The sequence below is a fragment of the Vanacampus margaritifer genome, chromosome 11 (genome assembly GCF_051991255.1).
Source record: "Vanacampus margaritifer isolate UIUO_Vmar chromosome 11, RoL_Vmar_1.0, whole genome shotgun sequence".
NCBI classification, from domain to species: domain Eukaryota; kingdom Metazoa; phylum Chordata; class Actinopteri; order Syngnathiformes; family Syngnathidae; genus Vanacampus; species Vanacampus margaritifer.
The window spans coordinates 21,145,281-21,164,190 of NC_135442.1; the positions used below are offsets into that span (position 1 = coordinate 21,145,281).

An 18,910-nucleotide genomic window follows, 5' to 3' on the forward strand; every position below is an offset into this window, starting at 1 on the left:
CTATTCACGAGGGATAGGAGTCGAACCAGGCTGGTATTGGCAAATTGCCAGGAATAATTGATGTCCCCCCCAAAGGTGATATAATTTGTGATTTTGATTTTGTGAGGGATGAAGGTAAAATTGCCTATATTAATGGTTTAGACCACAAGTATACCACGAACCGATTTATTCTTAAACACTTTAACAGCATTTTATGCAATTGCTAACATTAAACGTTACTGTACTGTACGTACAGGAAACAGTTGACAGAAAATCGCAGGTGTCTGCTTTGCTTGCTCTTATCGTTGTCGTCCAGTCGGCACCTTCTGTACTTCAAATGTATGTATGTACTACAAAAATGAAAGTGTTCAAAAACTTCCTTCTGAAATGTTAAATGGTACTTCATTTATATCGCGCTTTTCCGCCTTACAAGGGCCCAAAGCACTTTACATTCGACTACAGTAATTTCTGGACTATAAGCCGCTACTTTTTTCACTTGCATTCGACCCTGCGGCTAATACAAAAGTGCGGCTTATCCATCAGATCACAAGGGGGTGCTCTATACAGGAAGCGCAAGAGCGTCAGGCAGTGCAAAACAAACTAAGTGAGCCCAAATACAGTAGGAGAGACAGAAGGAGAGCAAGACAATTTGCACCCTCATTATGTAAAAGAAACTAGCAAGAACCCGGTGCGGTAATTTTAATTAAAACACCCGCAGCTTATAGTCGGGTGCGGTTTATATGTGTAACAAACTCAAGTATTCCCCAAATTTAGCTAGCACGGCTTATAGTCAGATGTGCCTTATAGTCCAGAAATTACTGTACTTATTCACCTACTGATGACGCAGCATCAGGAGCAATTGGGAGTTCAGTATCTTGCTCAGGAATACTTAGACGTGGTCACATTGGCATGGGATGGAACCCACAACCTCTGGTTTGGGAGTTGACCACTCTGCCACTCAGCCACGCCGCCCTCCTGGGCTACTTTGTCTTATGTTATCGCAAAAGGGGTTTTACCGAGCCATGCGCTGACTATTTTGTGTGTTGAATGCCGATTTGCTGAGGGTGTTTGAACGCAACTGTAGCCATCTGTTGGAGCTATGTATTCCTATTAGAATGAAACCGAATGGCCAACCCGAATGACAATACTCCAAACAAGCACATCAGTTTGAATAAACAGGCTAATTCCGAATGAATTTTCATTCAGATTCAGAGGGGTGGTGTATTCCTTTTACCATTCTGATAAATCAATCAATAGATCAATCAATCAATCAATCTTTATTCAAATAGCACTTTTTATACGAAAAAAATGCAACTCAAAGTGCTTTACATAGTTATGGGACTGCTGAGCGTAGCAAGCAGCACATATTACTATCCTACAAAAAGGGGTTTATTGTTGCGTAAATTATTATGGGACTGCTTTGCGTAGCAAGCAAGCAGCACATATTACTATTCCTAGAAAAAGGGTTTATTGTTGCGTAAATTATTATTATTATATCATCTTCCAGCGATTTTTCCGCTTAAATGCGGCCCGTACCGTAGATCGCACCGGGACAAATGAGGTATCAAACGATGCGGCTCGATCGGACTCGGTGCGGCATTATTTTTCTAGGAATTCCCACTTACCATGGTGACGCAATACCCCCAAAACTACCCCAAAAAGTGCCATAGGAATGAATGGGAAATGGAAAGACAAAATCACACACCTAAAGCACCTTTTTCCAAGACACGCTGCGCGCGCATACGTTATCCGACCGATACGAATTTTAGCTCATTTTGTAGGAATTTTTCCCATCTTTAGCTCAGTGTCGAAATCTTTTTTAAGGAATGAAAGCTCTCCCCTCTGTGCGGGTTCAAAGACAATGAGTGAATTAGGCTTCTACCGCCACTCTGTTGACCAATTAACTTTAGAGTGGCGGGAAAAAAGAAAAGTCTACTTCTATTGGCAAAAGTTTCACTTCAACTCGTCACCATGGCCACAATCTTTGCTCACTAGACGTCAAATTCTCACATTTTGTAGTCACGAGTGTCTTCTTTCTGACAAACTAACTTTCATTTGGCTAAGGTGTCATTTAGTACCTTTATTTTCCCTTTAAGCTCGGACAAGTCGGACCAACTTGCCTATCTCTGCCATGTTAATTTCAGGCGCCTTCCTCTCTCCATTTCTGATAAATCATAAGTTTTTAACCTGCTCTCATTTGGTCATTTTTGATCCGATTAAAAAAATGAGAACATGCTCGTGTTCCCCAAACCCTTGCCGTTCTAACGAGCCATTTCTTGAATCTGTATCTTGAAGAGTTAAGTCGTGGGAGGCTCTTCTTTGAGGTGTGCGTCTCTCATTCAATCTCAATGCAATGTGGGTGCGTGACGTCACTTCAACTCGTCACCATGGTCACAATCTTTGCTCACTAGACATCAAATTCTCACATTTTGTAGTCACGAGAGTGTCTTCTTTCAGACAAACTAACTTTTATTTGGCTAAGGTGTCATTTAGTACCTTTATTTTCACCTTAAGCAAGAGAAGTCGGACTAATTCGCCTGTCTTTTACATGTTAATTTCAGGCGTCTTCCTCTCTCCATTTCTGATAAATCATAAGTTTTCAATCTGCTCTCATTTGGTCATTTTTTATCCGATTAAGAAAATGAGAACATGCTCGTGTTCCCCAAACCCTTGCCGTTCTAACGAGTCATTTCTTGAATCTGTATCTTCAACCGTTAAGTCGCGAGAGGCTTTTGTTGAAGGGGTGCTTCTCTCATGCAATCTCAATGGAATGTGGGGCGCGTGACTGCTCCAAGTCAAAAAAGGGTATGAGTTCTTAAAGTGACAGTGACATAATTTTAGATTATGGTTAACGTCCACATTTCTTGACCGATTCCAGTCATTTAAATTTTAAACTGTTCAGCTCATTTACATTTTTTAAATACATGTTCAGGGACAGTGAGATACTTTTAGTTGATGTTCATTATGGTTAACTTCCACATTTCTTGACCGATTCCAGTCGTTTAAATTTTAAACTGTTCAGCTCATTACCAAAGAGTCAGCAGTCCCATTCAAAATTTCCGCAGGAATTTTTTCTAGTTTAAAAACAAATCCCCAGCCCACCGCCCACACAATACTAATCCACCCCAAAAAATGCATAAAAAAACATTAAAAACAAATCAAAACAGCTGATCTAAGTCCCCTAAGGCTCAGTACAGGGAAACCTGGTGACGAAAACGCGATCTCAGGGAGCCGTCTATGCCAGGAGGGGCCAAAAGCCACGGCCGCAGGCCCAACCCCGGCTTCTTCCGCAGAGGGCTCCCTCTGAGGAAGCAATGGAAGAGTAAAATTACTAGACTATAATAATTTTTAAGAACACGAGACGGAGCTAAAACTATAAATAAGAAAATACTAAAAATAAAAAAAGAGAGGAATAATAATATAATATGCTAAATGTTCAAAACCTTAGTAATGGACCCAAAAATGTAAAAACAGAATATGTAAGATTGAATTTGAAATTAAATGAAAGCTAAAATAAGTGCATAAAATAGATCTTAGGTAAAAGCTACATTAAAAAAGTATGTCTTGCCTGTTCTTAAAAACATGAACATTCTCTGCAGCCCTGACGTCATGAACCCCTCAATTAGAATCCTGTCCGCACATGTTCTGTCTTGAGTTGAATGCGTAGTGACGCCGTCATTTAGGCGACATTCAGACTGCAGGCATATCTGATTCCAGTCAGATTCCTTCCCAAATCCAATTTTTGGGGTTGACTGTCCACACACTTTTTTTTTAGTAAGTGTCCAAATGATATCTGGCCCTGTTCAGACTGGGTCAAAATTATTGACCCATCTGATGCGTTGATATAGGTGTCATCTAGCACGTTTAGTGTTTGACATCATATTATTGTGACAGCGGGAAAAACAGATGTAACTTGTGGATACCCCATCCGTTTCAGCTGCCCAACTAGTTCCATGCATACGTGATAAATAAGCGCATGCGCAGAATGGATCAGGTTTCACAACGCTGCCCGGCCAATGCTACGCAAGTTCATCAATTTACGACGCATGTTCCGGCTTTCCGTTTGACAAGTTATTGTAAAACACTTTGAACATTCTTTAGTGACTATAAAAGCACTGTAGGTTTTTTTTGGGTGGCACTTGCGCACAAAAAATATGGATTGAGCACTGACGGAAGTGGGTTTTCGTCTGTCAGTGTAAACGTCACCAATCGTGTCAAGTATCGACGGACCTCTCATGCCGTAACTGACAAACGCCTGTTTTGTCGACAAATGACAGACTCAGAAAGTCCGTCAGTACTGAGCGAACGCCCACCTTTGTCTGTCGGTCCTAAAATAGTAATGACGAATTAATGGTCAAAGCGTGGGCCAGCAATATTTATTAATAATATTAATTGCCCACATCTGGTTTTTAAGTACGTTAAATATTTAATTTTTTTATCAAGCTGTTTTCATTTAAGTGTAAGAAACAGTCACAACTACTATGCTAAATAGATTACTGACCTCCATCTTGATAACTCATGGGATGTTATTGGTTACATTGATCTGCATCTGTAAAATGGCTGTTGTGATTAGGTGTAGTGGAACATGTAAACACCAGTTTGGAAATCATCACCTTACGTATAAACAGTTGACCAGAGATCCTAAGTCGGAATGATGTACAGTAAATCGTAATGACAAAAAAGTCCAGCATGTGTGTGGAGAGATGACAGAATGTTTCGCGTTTGCTCGTAAGCCAAGTTGTCTTTTCATGGAATCACGGGACAATACTGTGACTTTAGTACTGTTGCCGCTTCTCCCAAAGTACATAGATAATTAGTTGAACTTTATGTGGCCTGTTATTTCTTAACTCAGAGCGACATTATAAATGCATATTGATTAAGCCCAGTTTCCAGCTTTATGCCTTCCCCAATTGGCGTCTAACACTATATGCTGTAATAAATATCATTATGAATTATGAAATAACCCCACAGAAATGTTTTGAGTGGCATTTATTTCACCTAATGTTTTGTTAGTTTATTTTCTGCTAACTTAAGTGGCAGCCCGTTGCCATTACAACACTTTTCAGTGTAATTAGGCCGCCCTGTAAGGCAGCATCTATCAAATGTGTAGTAATTGTTCTTGGTATGTTCATGACATTAACCATGGCATGTTTAATTAAATACAAAAAAATGACGTATAAAGAGGTCACAGATTTGCTAGATGTGTTTTAGAATTTATTCTGTTAAACTAACAAATAAGAAGAAGAGCTTCATTTACTATGCTGTGAATATACGAATTTGCTGTCAGACTCAATCACCTTTTTTTTGTGAAGTCTTGACATCAGGAAGGCCAAGAACACAGTAAATGTGCTGGCCTTTGTCTTCAATAGCTTGGCTGCCTGCCTTCTCTGAAGGGGGAAAGTTGCCAAGCCATTAAGGTTTTTCCTACTGTGAGGTGTTCCTACTACCCCGCAAAAAAATGTAATTAAAGGCTGATAAACCTCTAATATGCGCTATGGAGGCTGCTGGTCATTCAAATGAGAGGAAGCTCATTCTTGACGCCTCAGACAGATCATCCAATCATGACGCACTAGCTGAATGTCTGGGTCTGGGACCCACTGGTCCATAAAGCCCCAGAGACGCTGCACGTCTGATGGGCGGGAAAAAGCCCAGAGTTTATCCAATGACGACCAACGTTAACACAAATTTGTTAACCCTTGACCACATCTAATGAGCTGTCTTGCTGTGACGTTTCAGATGATGAAGCATGCGTGGGACAGCTATCGTCAATACGGCTGGGGTCACAACGAACTTAAGCCCCTCGCCAAGAAAGGACATTCTACAAATATCTTTGGTAAGATTCCTAACAAAATACACTTCATATCATACACACTCTTGCACAAACCCTGGCTGTAAACATTTGTCCCCTTCATAGCCTTGGATGGTGGACAGGATTAGGCGATACCTCTGTTAATAACTTGGTTAGTATGCCTTTGCACAGCAAAGATTCTTGAAACTTTAAACAATACATCAATTATAGGTGATAAAATTGAAACTGGTCAATGCGCCAATGGTGACACGTTAGTCAGTGGTTGAATTGTCCTTCATTCACATCATGCTCTGTCCTTCTTAATATGAATGAGTTATTGGGCTCACCAAACGGTAAAAAAATTACAAGAATGTTGTTGAAATATTACAAGAATAAAGTTGAAATTTTGCAAGAAAATGTATATCATCGCCTCAAAACGTTGCACTATTTCACTCAGGGTCCAACGTTAAAATTTAAATGTCTGTTTAAATCGAACTTATTCAAATGAGCTCCAATTTTTTTGTGTTAAATGTTTTAAGAGTTAAATAAAACAAAGTCATGTTAATTGTTTTTTTTTAATTTTATCTAAATTATTACACATTTATTTTCAAGCCAACATGTTTAATCTTTGTTTAATTTGAGTAAAAAAAGAAAAGAAAAAGATAATGCCTGAGAACTAAATGTTGAAATTAAAGAGATGAAATTATGATAATTTTGAAATGATTTTCATAATGATTAGTTGTGTAACATTTAGTGCTGTCAAAGTTAAAGCATTAATTGATTAATTAATCACCAAAAAAACACACATTAATCATGAATTAACGCAGATTAACCGCACTATTAATTTTGACCATAGATTAGCCTTTAATGTGACAGAGGATGGTTACGTTTAAGGTAGCACAGATTGTGTTTAAACAATAAACATAATTTCATGCATTAAAGTAAAGCATTTAATGAATGTTTGCGTATCACATTTAGAATATTTGTTCATGTCAAAATATCGGAGTCATTTTTATTCCATTTTAAATTATGCAAGTAATTAACTGATTAGAAAAAGAGGAGGATGAGCGTTTGCAATGGATCAAAAGATGTTGAAGATGTCCTCAGAACATTAAATGTCAAAAGAGTTATCACATAACCGGTGCTCTTCAAATTTGGCGGGGGAAAAATTGTAGATAAAAAAGCGATTTATTATTAAGCAATTAATCGTGATTAATCAAAATTCTAAGGTGTGATTAATCTGATAAAAAAATTATCGTTTGACAGCTGTAGTTACATTACATTCTTCTTTTGGAACAACATCAACCTGTATCAGTGAGAGGGTACTTGAAGATATGAAGAAAGGGTTTGATGGTCCACATCACCAAAAGGTTGGGGAAGGGTCACTGATGCAAAGCAAAACTTATTCCATTGCTCTTTTACACAAAAATGACCTCGCAACATAGGCTGCTTTCCATATTGATTGCAAGCGTAGTATGACCCAGTTTGAGGTTGCAGCAAATTGTAAGCAAATGCTTTCATTCCCTGAAGTCACCTTGTTTACACATTATGGACATCTTACTGGTCCACTAAACCTGCTTGTCATTGTTTCAGCGCCCTTAGGTGCAGATCATGTTACATTAAATACTGTACATCATGAATGACTTGCTGCTATACGTTAGTCAAGTTGTGTTTTCTTCTAATCTCCATAGTACAGTGATTCTCAAAGTGTGGTACTGGTCGCACATAGAATCCCTCTAGTGGTACATGAAAGAATCACTGTGGTCTTGAACTCAGGGCCCGGGAGCCATGTGTAAGATGATGTTTTGCAGCTATCTGCTTGACATAAGTTTACTACTTGTACCTGTGTAGTACTTGGAGAACTAAGTATTATTATTTTGTCCGTGCGTGCGTGCGGTCAAGTAGCACCGGGGGTGAGGTCATGCGGCCGTAGGCCTTTGGCGGACCCAGCCTTGTGAATTTGGACAGAAGGTACACAAAGGTGCACAAAAGCAAGCCACACCAAAGAAAATGGCTATCTAGTAAATTAAGCACAGTGGATATTTATGTAGAGTAGCTACTTGCTGTGCTATGATATAATTATTTTGCGGCAAATGTTGATCACATACCTTTTGTTGGTCCCCAGTTTTTATAAACACTTTCACCATGGTGTGAGAGGACTCTTAAATAATGACATTGTTTGGCTTGCATAAGCTGTGAGACTTGTGCACTAATGAAACTGCCGCGGTGACTGAGGCGCTTTGAAAGATGGAGATAATAGAACAGGAATGGGAGAGAAAAAGTACATTGAGAAAATAAGTGTGTTTAGTTAAGGCTTCAGTTGAGGCAAGTAGAACATATAAATTGTACATGCAACTGTGTGGGGAGAAAACGACAGCAGCATTTTCATGACTAGCTTTAGCAGGGAAGCTCAGACTTCGCTCTCCCCAGCCACTTCAACCAGCCCCTCCGGCGGTGTCCCAAGGCGTTCCCAGGCCAGCAAAAAGTCTCTACAGCGTGTCCTGGGTCATCCCCGGTGCCTCGCACTGGTGGGACATGCCTGGAACACACCTTTCCAGAGAGTCGTCCAGGAGGCATCCGAACCAAATGCACGAGCCACCTCACCTAGTTCCTCTCAATTCGTGAGGAGCAGCGGCTCGACTGTGAGTCCCTCTCGGATGACCGAGCTTCTCACCCTAACTTTAAGGGACAGCCCTGCGGAGGAAACTAATTTCGGCAACTTGTGTCCGGGATCTTGTTCTTTCGGTCATTCCACAGCTCGTGACCATAGGTGACGGCAAGAACGTAGATCGACCGGTAAAGCGAGAGCTACGCTTTTCAACTCAGCTCCTTCTCAGAACAAAGGATTGATACAGAGTCTGCATCACTGAAGACGCTGCACTGATCCACCTGTCGATCTCTTTCTCCATCCTGCCCTCACTCGTAAACAAGACCCCAAGATACTTGAACTCCTCCACTTGGGACAGGATCTCATCCCCGACCCGGAGACGGCACTCCACCCTCTTCCGACTACCATAGTCTCGGATTTGGAGGTGCTGATTTTCATCCCAACCGCTTCACACTCAGCTGCGAACTGATCCAGTGAGAGTTGGAGATCACGGCTTGAAGAAGCCAACATCATCCGCAAAAAGTAGAGATGCATTGTTGAGGCCACCAAACCAGACCCCCTTAACGCCTTGGCTGCACCTCGAAATTCTGTCCATAAAAGTTATGAACAGAATCTGTGACAAAGGGCAACCTTCAAGTCCAACCCTCACTGGGAACAAATCCGTCTTACTGCCGGCAATGCAGACCAAACTTAGACACTGGTTGTACAAGGACCAATCAGCTAGTATCATGGGGCTCGGTACCCTGCAGACCCCACAGGACTCCCTGAGGGACACGGTCAAACGCCTTCTCCAAGTCCATAAAGCACATGTGGACTGGTTGGGCAAACTCCCATGCACCACCACCCCAGTTTGCCAATCCAGAGGCACTGTCCTCGATGTCCACGTGATGTTGTAGAGGTCTGCCAACCAAGACAGCCCCACAATATCCAGAGCCTTTAGGAACTCCAGGCAGATCTCATCCACCGAGGAGCTTCCCAAACAGCTCAGTGACTTCCAAACTACCCCACTGACTCACAACGTCCCGAGTCGAGGTCAGCAGCACCCCATCTCCGCTATACAGTGTTAATGGTGCACTGCTTTTCTTTCCTGAGACGCTGGATGGTGGACCAGAATTTCTTCAAAGCTGTTCCGAAGTCGTTTACCATGGCCTTGCCGAACTCCTCCCAAGACTGAGTTTTTGCCCCAGCGACCACCGAAGCCACATTCCGCTTGGCCAACCGGTACCTGTCAGCTGCCTTTGGAGTCCCATAAGCCAAAAAGGCCCGATAGGACTCCTTCCGCTTGACGGCATCCCTCAGGGTTCGGGGTTTGCAGCCACGACAGGCACCGACCACCTTACGGCCACATCTCCAATCGGCCACCTTAACAATGGAGGCACGGAACATGGTCCACTAAGACTCAATGTCCTCCGCCTCCCCGGGACAAGGGAGACGTTCTGCTGGAGGTGGGTGTTAAAACACTTTCAAACAGGGGATTCCGCCAGACATTTCCAGCAAACCCTCACAATACGTTTGGGTTGGCCAGGTTAGACCAGCGTCTTTCCCCACTATCGGCGCCAACGCACCACCAGGTGGTGATCAATTGACAGCTCCGCCCCTCTCTTCACCCGATTGTCCAAAACATGCGGCCGCAGATCTGATGCCACAACCACAAAATCGATCATCAAACTGCGGCTCAGGGTGTCCTGGTTCCAAGTGCACATATGGACACCCTTATGTTTGAACATGGTATTCGAATCACGCCCCTCCAGGTCTCACTGTCACTGCCCACGTAAGCGTTGAAGTCCCCCAACAAAACAAGGGAGAGGGAGCGCTCTCCAGCACACCCTCCAAGGACTTCAAAAAGGGTGGGTACTCTGAGATGGGGTTTGGTGCATATACACAAACAACAGTCAAGACCCGTCACCTCGTCCGAAGGCGGAGGGAGGCTGCCCTCTTCATCCACTGCGGTAAACCCCAATGTACAGGCACCAAGCCGCAGGGCAATAAGTATGCCCACACCTTCTTTGCGCCTCTCACCTTGGGCAACTCCAGATTGGAAGAGTCCATCCCCTCTCGAGAGGATTGGTACCAGAACCCAAGCCAAGCGAGTCTGACTATATCTAGTCGGAACTTCTCGGCTTGAGTTCCTTCCCCACCAGACAGGTGACATTCCATGTCCCAAGAGCTTGCTTCAGTAGCCGGGGGTCAGACTGCCAAGGCCCTTGCCTGCCACCCAGCTCACAGTGCACCCGACCCCTTTGGCCACAAGTGGTGAGTCCATGGAAAGGGGGACCCACATTGCCCTTTTCGGCTGTGCCCGGCAGGGCCCCATGAGTACAGGCCCGGCCACCAGATGCTCACCTTTTAGCCCCGCGTCCAGGCGGGGCTCTAGATGGGGCTCCGGTGACCCGCTTTTGGGCTAGGGAAACCGCGATCCATTTTTATTAATCACCATAAGGGGTCTTTTTGAGCTATGATTTGTCTGGTCCCTCACCTAGGACCTGTTTGCCATGGTGGCCATGCCAAGGGCATAAATCCCCAGACAACACAGCTCATAGGATCATTTGGGGCACTCAAACACCTCTACCACAATAAGGTGATGACTCACACTTGAACTTACTTTTTCATTTTGTAAATAAGGATAAAGCACTGCTGCAAGCACACCTCCTGGATGTGCCGAATCAGTGTTGCCTTTGGTGAGTAATAGATTAATGAATTGTTCAAGTATTCATTTATCCAATTAATCAACATATATTTTGATAATTAATCAATTAATCGTTTAGAGACCTTGTCTTGCTTGATTGTCCAAATCCTCGAAATTTCATCCTTTCGACAGTAAATATTCTCAGATTTTTGTATTCCTACATCGCACCATCACAAACGCTCAACTCATGTTCGGTCTGACTGCAACATAAGGCAATCTTGTTTACATCTTTTAAATGCATTGAAATGATTTATTTTCATGCATACTGAGGGCACAAATAAACTGTAGATTGTTCTTGCTTTCATAATAAGTACATAAGTATATATTTTTTTAATCATCACGATGGGGCTGGGCAATAAAACAAATTATTTCAATACATCGTCATTTTAAAAATCGAATCGTTGAAAATTTGCTAAATCATTAAATCGATTTTTGTCTTCTAGCTGTTGTTTTTAGGTTCTGTTACATCCAAATGTTTTTGTGAGTTGTAATTTTGCACAAGTGGTTTATTTGATTAAAATCGATTAAAATCGTAATCGTCCTGAATTAATGTTTGCTGTTAAATTGTGAACCTCACTTGCTCTTTCAGTCATCCAGAGCAAGACATAAGGCAGTAGTCCTGAGTGCACCTACTGCTCCATCAAAACTGTCTCTTGGCAGCTGTTTTTTTGGCTTGCCTCTCTTTCCACTCTTAGCTGGGCTCCGATTCTTGGACAAATGATTTACTAGATTAAAATCGACTAAAATCGTAATTGTCCTGAATGACTGAAAAAAATCGAGATTTTATTTTTTGGGCCATATCGCCCAGCCCTACATCACCATATTTCCCCTCAATATTCTTAATGTTTTATTGCTATTAAATTGTGAACCTCACTTGCCCTCTCAGTCATCCAGAGCAAGACATAAGGCAGTAGTCCTGAGAGTGCTCCTACTGCTCCATCAAAACTGTCCCTTGGCAGCTGTTTTTTTGGCTTGCCTCTCTTTCCACTCTTAGCTGGGCTCTGATTTTTGGACAAGTGGTTTATTAGATTAAAATCGATTAAAATCGTAATTGTCCTGAATGACTGAAAAAAATCGAGATTTTATTTTTTGGGCCATATCGCCCAGCCCTACATCACGATATTTCCCCTCAATATTCTTAATGTTGTATTGCTGTTAAATTGTGAACCTTACTTGCTCTTTCAGTCATCCAGAGCAAGACTTAAGGCAGTAGTCCTGAGTGCACCTACTGCTCCATCAAAACTGTCCCTTGGCGGCTGTTTTTTTTGGCTTGCCTCTCTTTCCACTCTTAGCTGGGCTCCAATTCTTGGACTCTGTGTGTCTGAGGACATCTTGTCACTGCCACTGGCCTTCTGTATAGTTCCTCTCTGGAGCTCTTGGTAAAAATGGGCAAGAAAAAACAAAACAGACTTGTGTGATATGCAACATATCAACTAGTACAGATTAATTAATGCATTCCCATCACATCCCCTAATGGATGATGCAAGAATTGCATCAAGGTGATATTTCTGACTCTATCAGCCTCTGTCTTTGTTGTTATCCTCAATGGTTGCCATGACGACCAGAAGTACAACTGCAGGTTACGTTGTTCGGTCTAATAGTTGAGCCAACTTTTCAAGCGGCGGCATGCGGCCAGAGCACTTTGCTTGTCCTCCTCGCTGCCTGTCAGACTGCTGTGTATTTTTAGTGATTAATTCGTACCTGTCTGTATTGATGATCACTTTGCAAGTTGCTTGCATTTTGAATGGAGCATAATTTAAGAAAAATGAGCAGTGAAGCTCACAAATTCATCATTGCTGATAAGAAATGTCAGATTTTCAGTAGTTAATTTTCAGTATGTTCAAATTATTTCACTGATAATTGTGGGTTTCACTTTGTTTAACAGATTATCTCAAATTGTGGATAAATACACCCAAAAATCTCAACAGGAAACGAAAAAGCAAATATAAGGTTTTTGTAGAGTTGAGGGTCTAAATCTGGGATCTTCAATAAAAATTCAGAGGGGCCAGGGATTTCTCAGGGGAATGGTCTGGACCTCAAAAAGTTTCAATTTGCGTAGTCAACTCATTCAATTCAGCAGCCCTTATTTGAAACTCATAATGTCTGAGCTGGGAGGTGGATTGTTAACCAACCTACCTCGTGACAAAGGGGCAGTTTTCATTCAAGCAACATTTCTGGTTTTGCTGCTTTTGCAAATAGAATGTTTTGTTTTCCATGAAAAAACTAATAGAAAATAGTTTAATTTATGTTAAAGTCAGATGACTGTAAGATAAATGAAACTAGTTTGATCCTGCTTAAAGACCACAGCGTACACACATGTGCAACAAGTGTATTACCAAAACACAGAAATACAGTGTTTCTGAACCACACACAAAACGCTTCACATTAAAAAACAAACAAAAAATACACCAATAAGCTAAACATTTCGGGCCTAAATTTCAGTACAAGGTGCAATTTTGGTGCTTGTAACATAAATTAATAAAAGAATAAATGAATTAATGAACACATAAATAAAGCTGGAAAACAATTTGAAGTAAAGCAAACAACACAGGCATCTCAGGTTAAGTTTAAAATGCAGAGGACCTTTGTTATTCACGGGGTGGATACGGACCATAGCCATGTATAATTGTTGCCCATTGAAATGCATCGAGGAAAAGAAACAACCAAACCCCAAAAAATTGAACCCAATTTGTTTTTGCATTTTCCACACCAAAAAATGTAAAAAACCTGGCAAAAATTGGGGGAGAAATTGTGTGTGTATGTGTGTGGGAGGGGGGGTGGAGGGGTTCCACAAATATGCAAGTACATAGGATGCCTAATTGCGTGTATGCGGTGGGCCACTGTAACACTAAATCTAAACATGTTGATGTCCATTTCAAGTAAAAAAAAAAAACTGATTTTGTTTACCTATGGGTAATAACGTATTGGCAGCTGCATGATTGACACATTCCTTTATGATCAAAACGTTATGTTCATGTTGACAATTACACCAAAATACATGCTATCTGGAGTGAGCTTTCATTAGACCCAGAGTCTCGCAGCATAGGACACACAAAGTTTGAGCCAGCTTCCGGAAGAATAGAGATTTAGTTGTCTGTCTATTTATTCTTAAAAACTTTGTTTTCCGATTCAGCCTCTGAACTTTGAAACAAGCCATGTTCTACTTCCCCCGCACATCCTGCAAATTTCTCCTGGTAAAAAAGCGGTTTGATTGCATGTAGCGGTCTGTGGGAGAAAAAAAACACAACGTGACAATGTGCATGAAATACTTTAACAGCAATTGACGATGGGTTCGCATGAGACCTTAACTTCATCCGCACCCGGAATTACAATGAGTGCAGAAGCCGCATTGCACGAGTTCCTGTCCATATCAGAGATGGACTTTGAACACAATTTCTAGGGAGCATAAGTGGTACAGATAATGGATGGATGGATGATTGAGGAAAAAACAAATATTTTCCCCTCTTGAGTTTTCCATCTGTCTTGTGCAGGTAATTCTCAACTCGGAGCATCAATTGTGGACGCCTTGGACACGCTGTACATCATGGGCCTGCACGAAGAGTTCAAGGATGGGCAGGAGTGGATTGACCAGAATCTGGACTTCAGTGTGGTGTGTACCTAACTATGTGGGGTTTTTTTTCATTACAAAATAATTATTGTAACAGTAGTTCCAGAATTTCGTCTGCACTAGTGACCGTTTCAGTCAGAAAAAGATGCTGGGAAACTACAACACCTGAGGAGAATAAGGGTCTTCTTGTATTTACTTTTTATTTAAAAAATAAAAATAATTTTTTTTAAGGAGAGCTCAGTATTGTTCATTCGATTTGACATCATCATTGCTTTTTTAAAAAATAAATAAATAAAATAAAACTTTTTTTTTTTAAATGTTTTAAATATATATACATATATATATATATAATATAATATATATAATAGTGGAGCCAGCATTAACCAGAAGTGCTTGTATTTACTTTTTAAATGTTTCAGCCATGTTCGCATGTTTATTCAAGTGGAGACTGAGGGAACCCCAATGTAAAAATTTTATTTATACAATTTATCATACCTATTCTCTGTTCCTTGTCCACGTGGTGACAGCGTTTTCGGCATTCAATTTTAAACTGACTTTTGAATTTCCTTCCTTCCATATTTTTTAATATTCAAGCTGTCTCCTGCTCCCCACTGTCCTGCTCTTTCTTCTGCAGAATTCCCTGGAAATGTTTATTCTGTCCATCACTGTCTCCCATGTGCTCTTCCTTCTCTTGTTCTCTTGTTCTTTTGTATTCTTTTTTCTTAATACCCGTGTTGACATTCCACTTGCCTCATGTCTTGTTACTCAAGATGGGAAAGAATATCTAACGGTGAGATCACTGAGTCACACAGAAGCTTAATTAACCTCTGAGGACCACGTGGCAGTGTCCTTGAATAGAAGGAAACGCTAGTAAAACGATGGAGATCAGTTAAGAAATAAAATTGACACAAGAAGCGCAATCTCACATCAACATTAAGACATGATTTTGGGAAAGAGAGGTAGTAGAAGAAGTTAATCCAATGCTCACTGAAACTCACTGGGAAATTAAAGTAAACGTAACGGAAAAGTGCTCAGTGATGAAATCAAACAGTCAAACTGTTTACATAGTGGTTTGTTTTTCCGCGATCCGGCAACTTTGTGATGCTAACCGCTAGTGCTGGGCAATATGACGATAATCGTGAAGACGAGCATCGGCTGGCTAATACTGCACATAAACACGTTGCGCTTCCGCTCCTAAAGTCAATAATGATGATAGCCTCCACGGTGGCGTATTAAAGTTGCAAGTACTGACATTCTCATGAAGCAATTACGAGAAGTGATTAACAAGCGAGAAAGACTGAAGAACCGTGCTAACTTCTATTCTACTCGGGAAATATTAGCGTGGACGTGGCAATATGTGCTTGGGTGATCGATTACACTTCACAAAGGTCTCGTTGGAACCGTGTTAAAGGGGAGCGTATCCAACTTTGAACAGCAAAATATCAGGCAATTTAATGAGTGTCTGGAGAGAGAAACTAATGCTGCACACTTAGCAAATTCATGCTACACCGGTCATCGGTAAACAGGAAGTGATGTGATTGTAATGACGTCATGTACGTCAGCCGGGAGGAGGATTAAACGTTTATTAATATTGATAAGCAAGTCAGAAAATGGATGGATATACTAAAGTGAATACATTCAATATCACTAAATGTTATTTTTCACAATGTAGTCCTGAGTTTTGATTTTGACTTTTCAAATCTACACGAGGTCATTAGTTTTTATTATTTTTAAATTAATTTCTGTGTAAACATTTTGTATCCCTCTTATTTAGATTAATATATTTTGTGAAAAATATGTCATTGTGCCTCTTCTGTTTGCATTTGATAATTGTATATAGCAGTACTACTAATGGATGCATTTCTAATTTGATACACATCTGTTTAATGTCACTTAAACATAAAATGAGAAAACGTAAACAGTCATAGTGTGTTGTAGAATTTTTTTAAAGAATAACTGAAAATATATCGTTATAGGCTATTTATCATGATAGAAAATTTTTTCCATATCGCCCAGCACCACTAACTGCAAAGCTAAGAGCTTGTGAGGTGTGCCCGTCTTGCCGAGACCACGTATGCCCATTGACCAATCCGAGCCATTCACGGCAAAATAATCAGAGCCTACTGTTAATCATCCATTACAACATCTGTCCATCCAGCTGACTCCATTCCAACAGTCAACTCCAAACCTTGTCACAATAGTATAATACAGTTCAGCCTAAGGAATAAAATAAATGTTAAAAATAAAATACATCATACTCACCAGAAATGCTTATCTATATACAAACTCTATTCTCTTTTGCTAGCAATGTTGCTATGGTCAGAGAGCTACAGTATGTAGTTGTTGCCACGATGAAAGTGCCGAATAAATCCGTTACCGGGATGAAAAGAAGCTAGGCAGCTGCAAGCGTTGTCCGAGTAATCCTCACAATGTCCAGGTTTCTTCTTCTTTTTTGTTGTTGTTGAAAATCCACCTTGAAAATGAAATTTCAGTCATGTACAGTTTGTTGTCCTCTCCACACTTCATGCTGTAATAAAATCCCACTTGAGTACCTCTGAACCAATCAGAGGATGGAAAAACGCTGACGTCCCCCAAAGTCTTTCAGTGGGCTTTACAGTGTTCCTTCGTTTTCCGCTGGGGTTAGGTTCCAAAAAATACCCGCAATAAATGAAATCCGCGAAGTTGTTAGCTTTATATACATATTACATTTATTATAAATGTTTTAAGGCTCTAAAACCACACATCTTATACACTTTTCTCATTGAGGCATTTACATTTTCTCACATTTCTCTCTTGTTTAATCATTCTCAATGTTCAAACCTTCATAAATTTTATAAAATAGGTACATTACTGTAAAAAAAATTCATGCAAAATTGAACTAAAAAAAATCTGCGATACAGCGAAGTCGCGATAAATGAACCGCGTTAAAGCGAGAGAACACGGTATTAAAGTTCTGTATATTTAACATGTAATTTGATTGGTTCTAGTTCTTAAAAATTAAAAAAGTACGTTTCAATTGTACGGGGCCTTCAACTTGGAGTCTGGAGGCGTTGGCAAAGTTAACACTGATATAGCAACGCTTGGAAGCTGAAATCTGATTGGACAAAAAAGAATGACTGCTAGATGCACAGTAAAGACAAATAATAAATAATAATAAAACACAAATGTCTTGTGGAAGAATACCATTTAAAATATCTGGTAGTACCGCCAGTTTGTGTTTGTTTTTTTGTACATAGTAGTGTGTGTAGTGCAATGCAAAATGTTGTTTACATCTATGCTCCTCAGGCAGTGCCATGAACCAGTATTAGCACACAAGGCACTGTGAACATGCTGCCGCAAACCCATAGCATTGCTACAGTTCCAATGATCTTCATTCATTGTTCAGACATTTTTACTGTTGCATCTAAAGTCACTCTTATCACAGGAAAAACTCACAAACTAATTATCCTTTAGCACATGCCATGCACAGAACACAGAGTGTATTGTTTCTTGAATTCAGCTGTCAATTGGCCAGTACAGCAATAACAAAAGTGCATTTTTAAATCCCACTCTCCAGGCATCCCTAATTAATTTATGTTCAATCCAACTGTTATATTATCAAGCGTGTGTGGATTGATTATGGCCGGAGAGTGTGGCACAAGGATGCCGATTGGTTATGCCTGGAGAGTGTGGCACAAAGATGACTGAATAGAAAGACAACAGTTGTTACTGACTCAGACACTGCTTTAGTGTAGCAATGGAGCTAACGCAATACCACACTGAATTGCTGCAATTTTCTTAAAATGGCCAGACAAAATGATTTTGTAGACCATTCTTCACAAATGAGCTTGTATGTTTTTGACTATATACAGTACAGATAAATCATTTTCTTTTCCATATGTCTTTCCATCGCTTTGGCTGAAACTATATAAACATTAACAATAATTTTAACTGCTAACAACTTAAATTGAGAATTTGGTAATGAGTTGACTAATGTACTAAATAACCCCGAATGACTCATCACCTTTACACAGACTCATCACTTTTACACTTGTTTGTATTGTATGTACCCGGAAATCCATCGTCATCACATTAGTCCGAGGCTACACATGCACCCTACGAATCTCAAACATTTCCAAAAATTTCCAGTTGACAAATGACCATCAAAAAGATCAAGGTCACACACGTCACCGCTGGCGTCGAGTTTGTGTAAGGTGGGCCCTCGCGTGATGAATCTATCAGCAAAACTCTAGGTCCAGCGCGCTCACAAATTTCATCTAATTAATTGGCTCCATTCATTAT

The 18,910-nt window shown here is 40.6% G+C and overlaps 1 protein-coding gene across 1 annotated transcript in view; it reads left to right on the plus strand.

Annotated features, from left to right (window-relative positions):
* The window catches only part of man1a2 (mannosidase, alpha, class 1A, member 2), a 71,202-nt gene that overhangs the window by 20,657 nt on the left and 31,635 nt on the right, over positions 1-18,910 (plus strand). The window contains exons 4-5 of the mRNA XM_077579607.1: positions 5,716-5,812; positions 14,553-14,671. Coding sequence (XP_077435733.1) covers positions 5,716-5,812; positions 14,553-14,671 — 216 coding nt within the window. The remainder of the gene's footprint in view (positions 1-5,715; positions 5,813-14,552; positions 14,672-18,910) is intronic.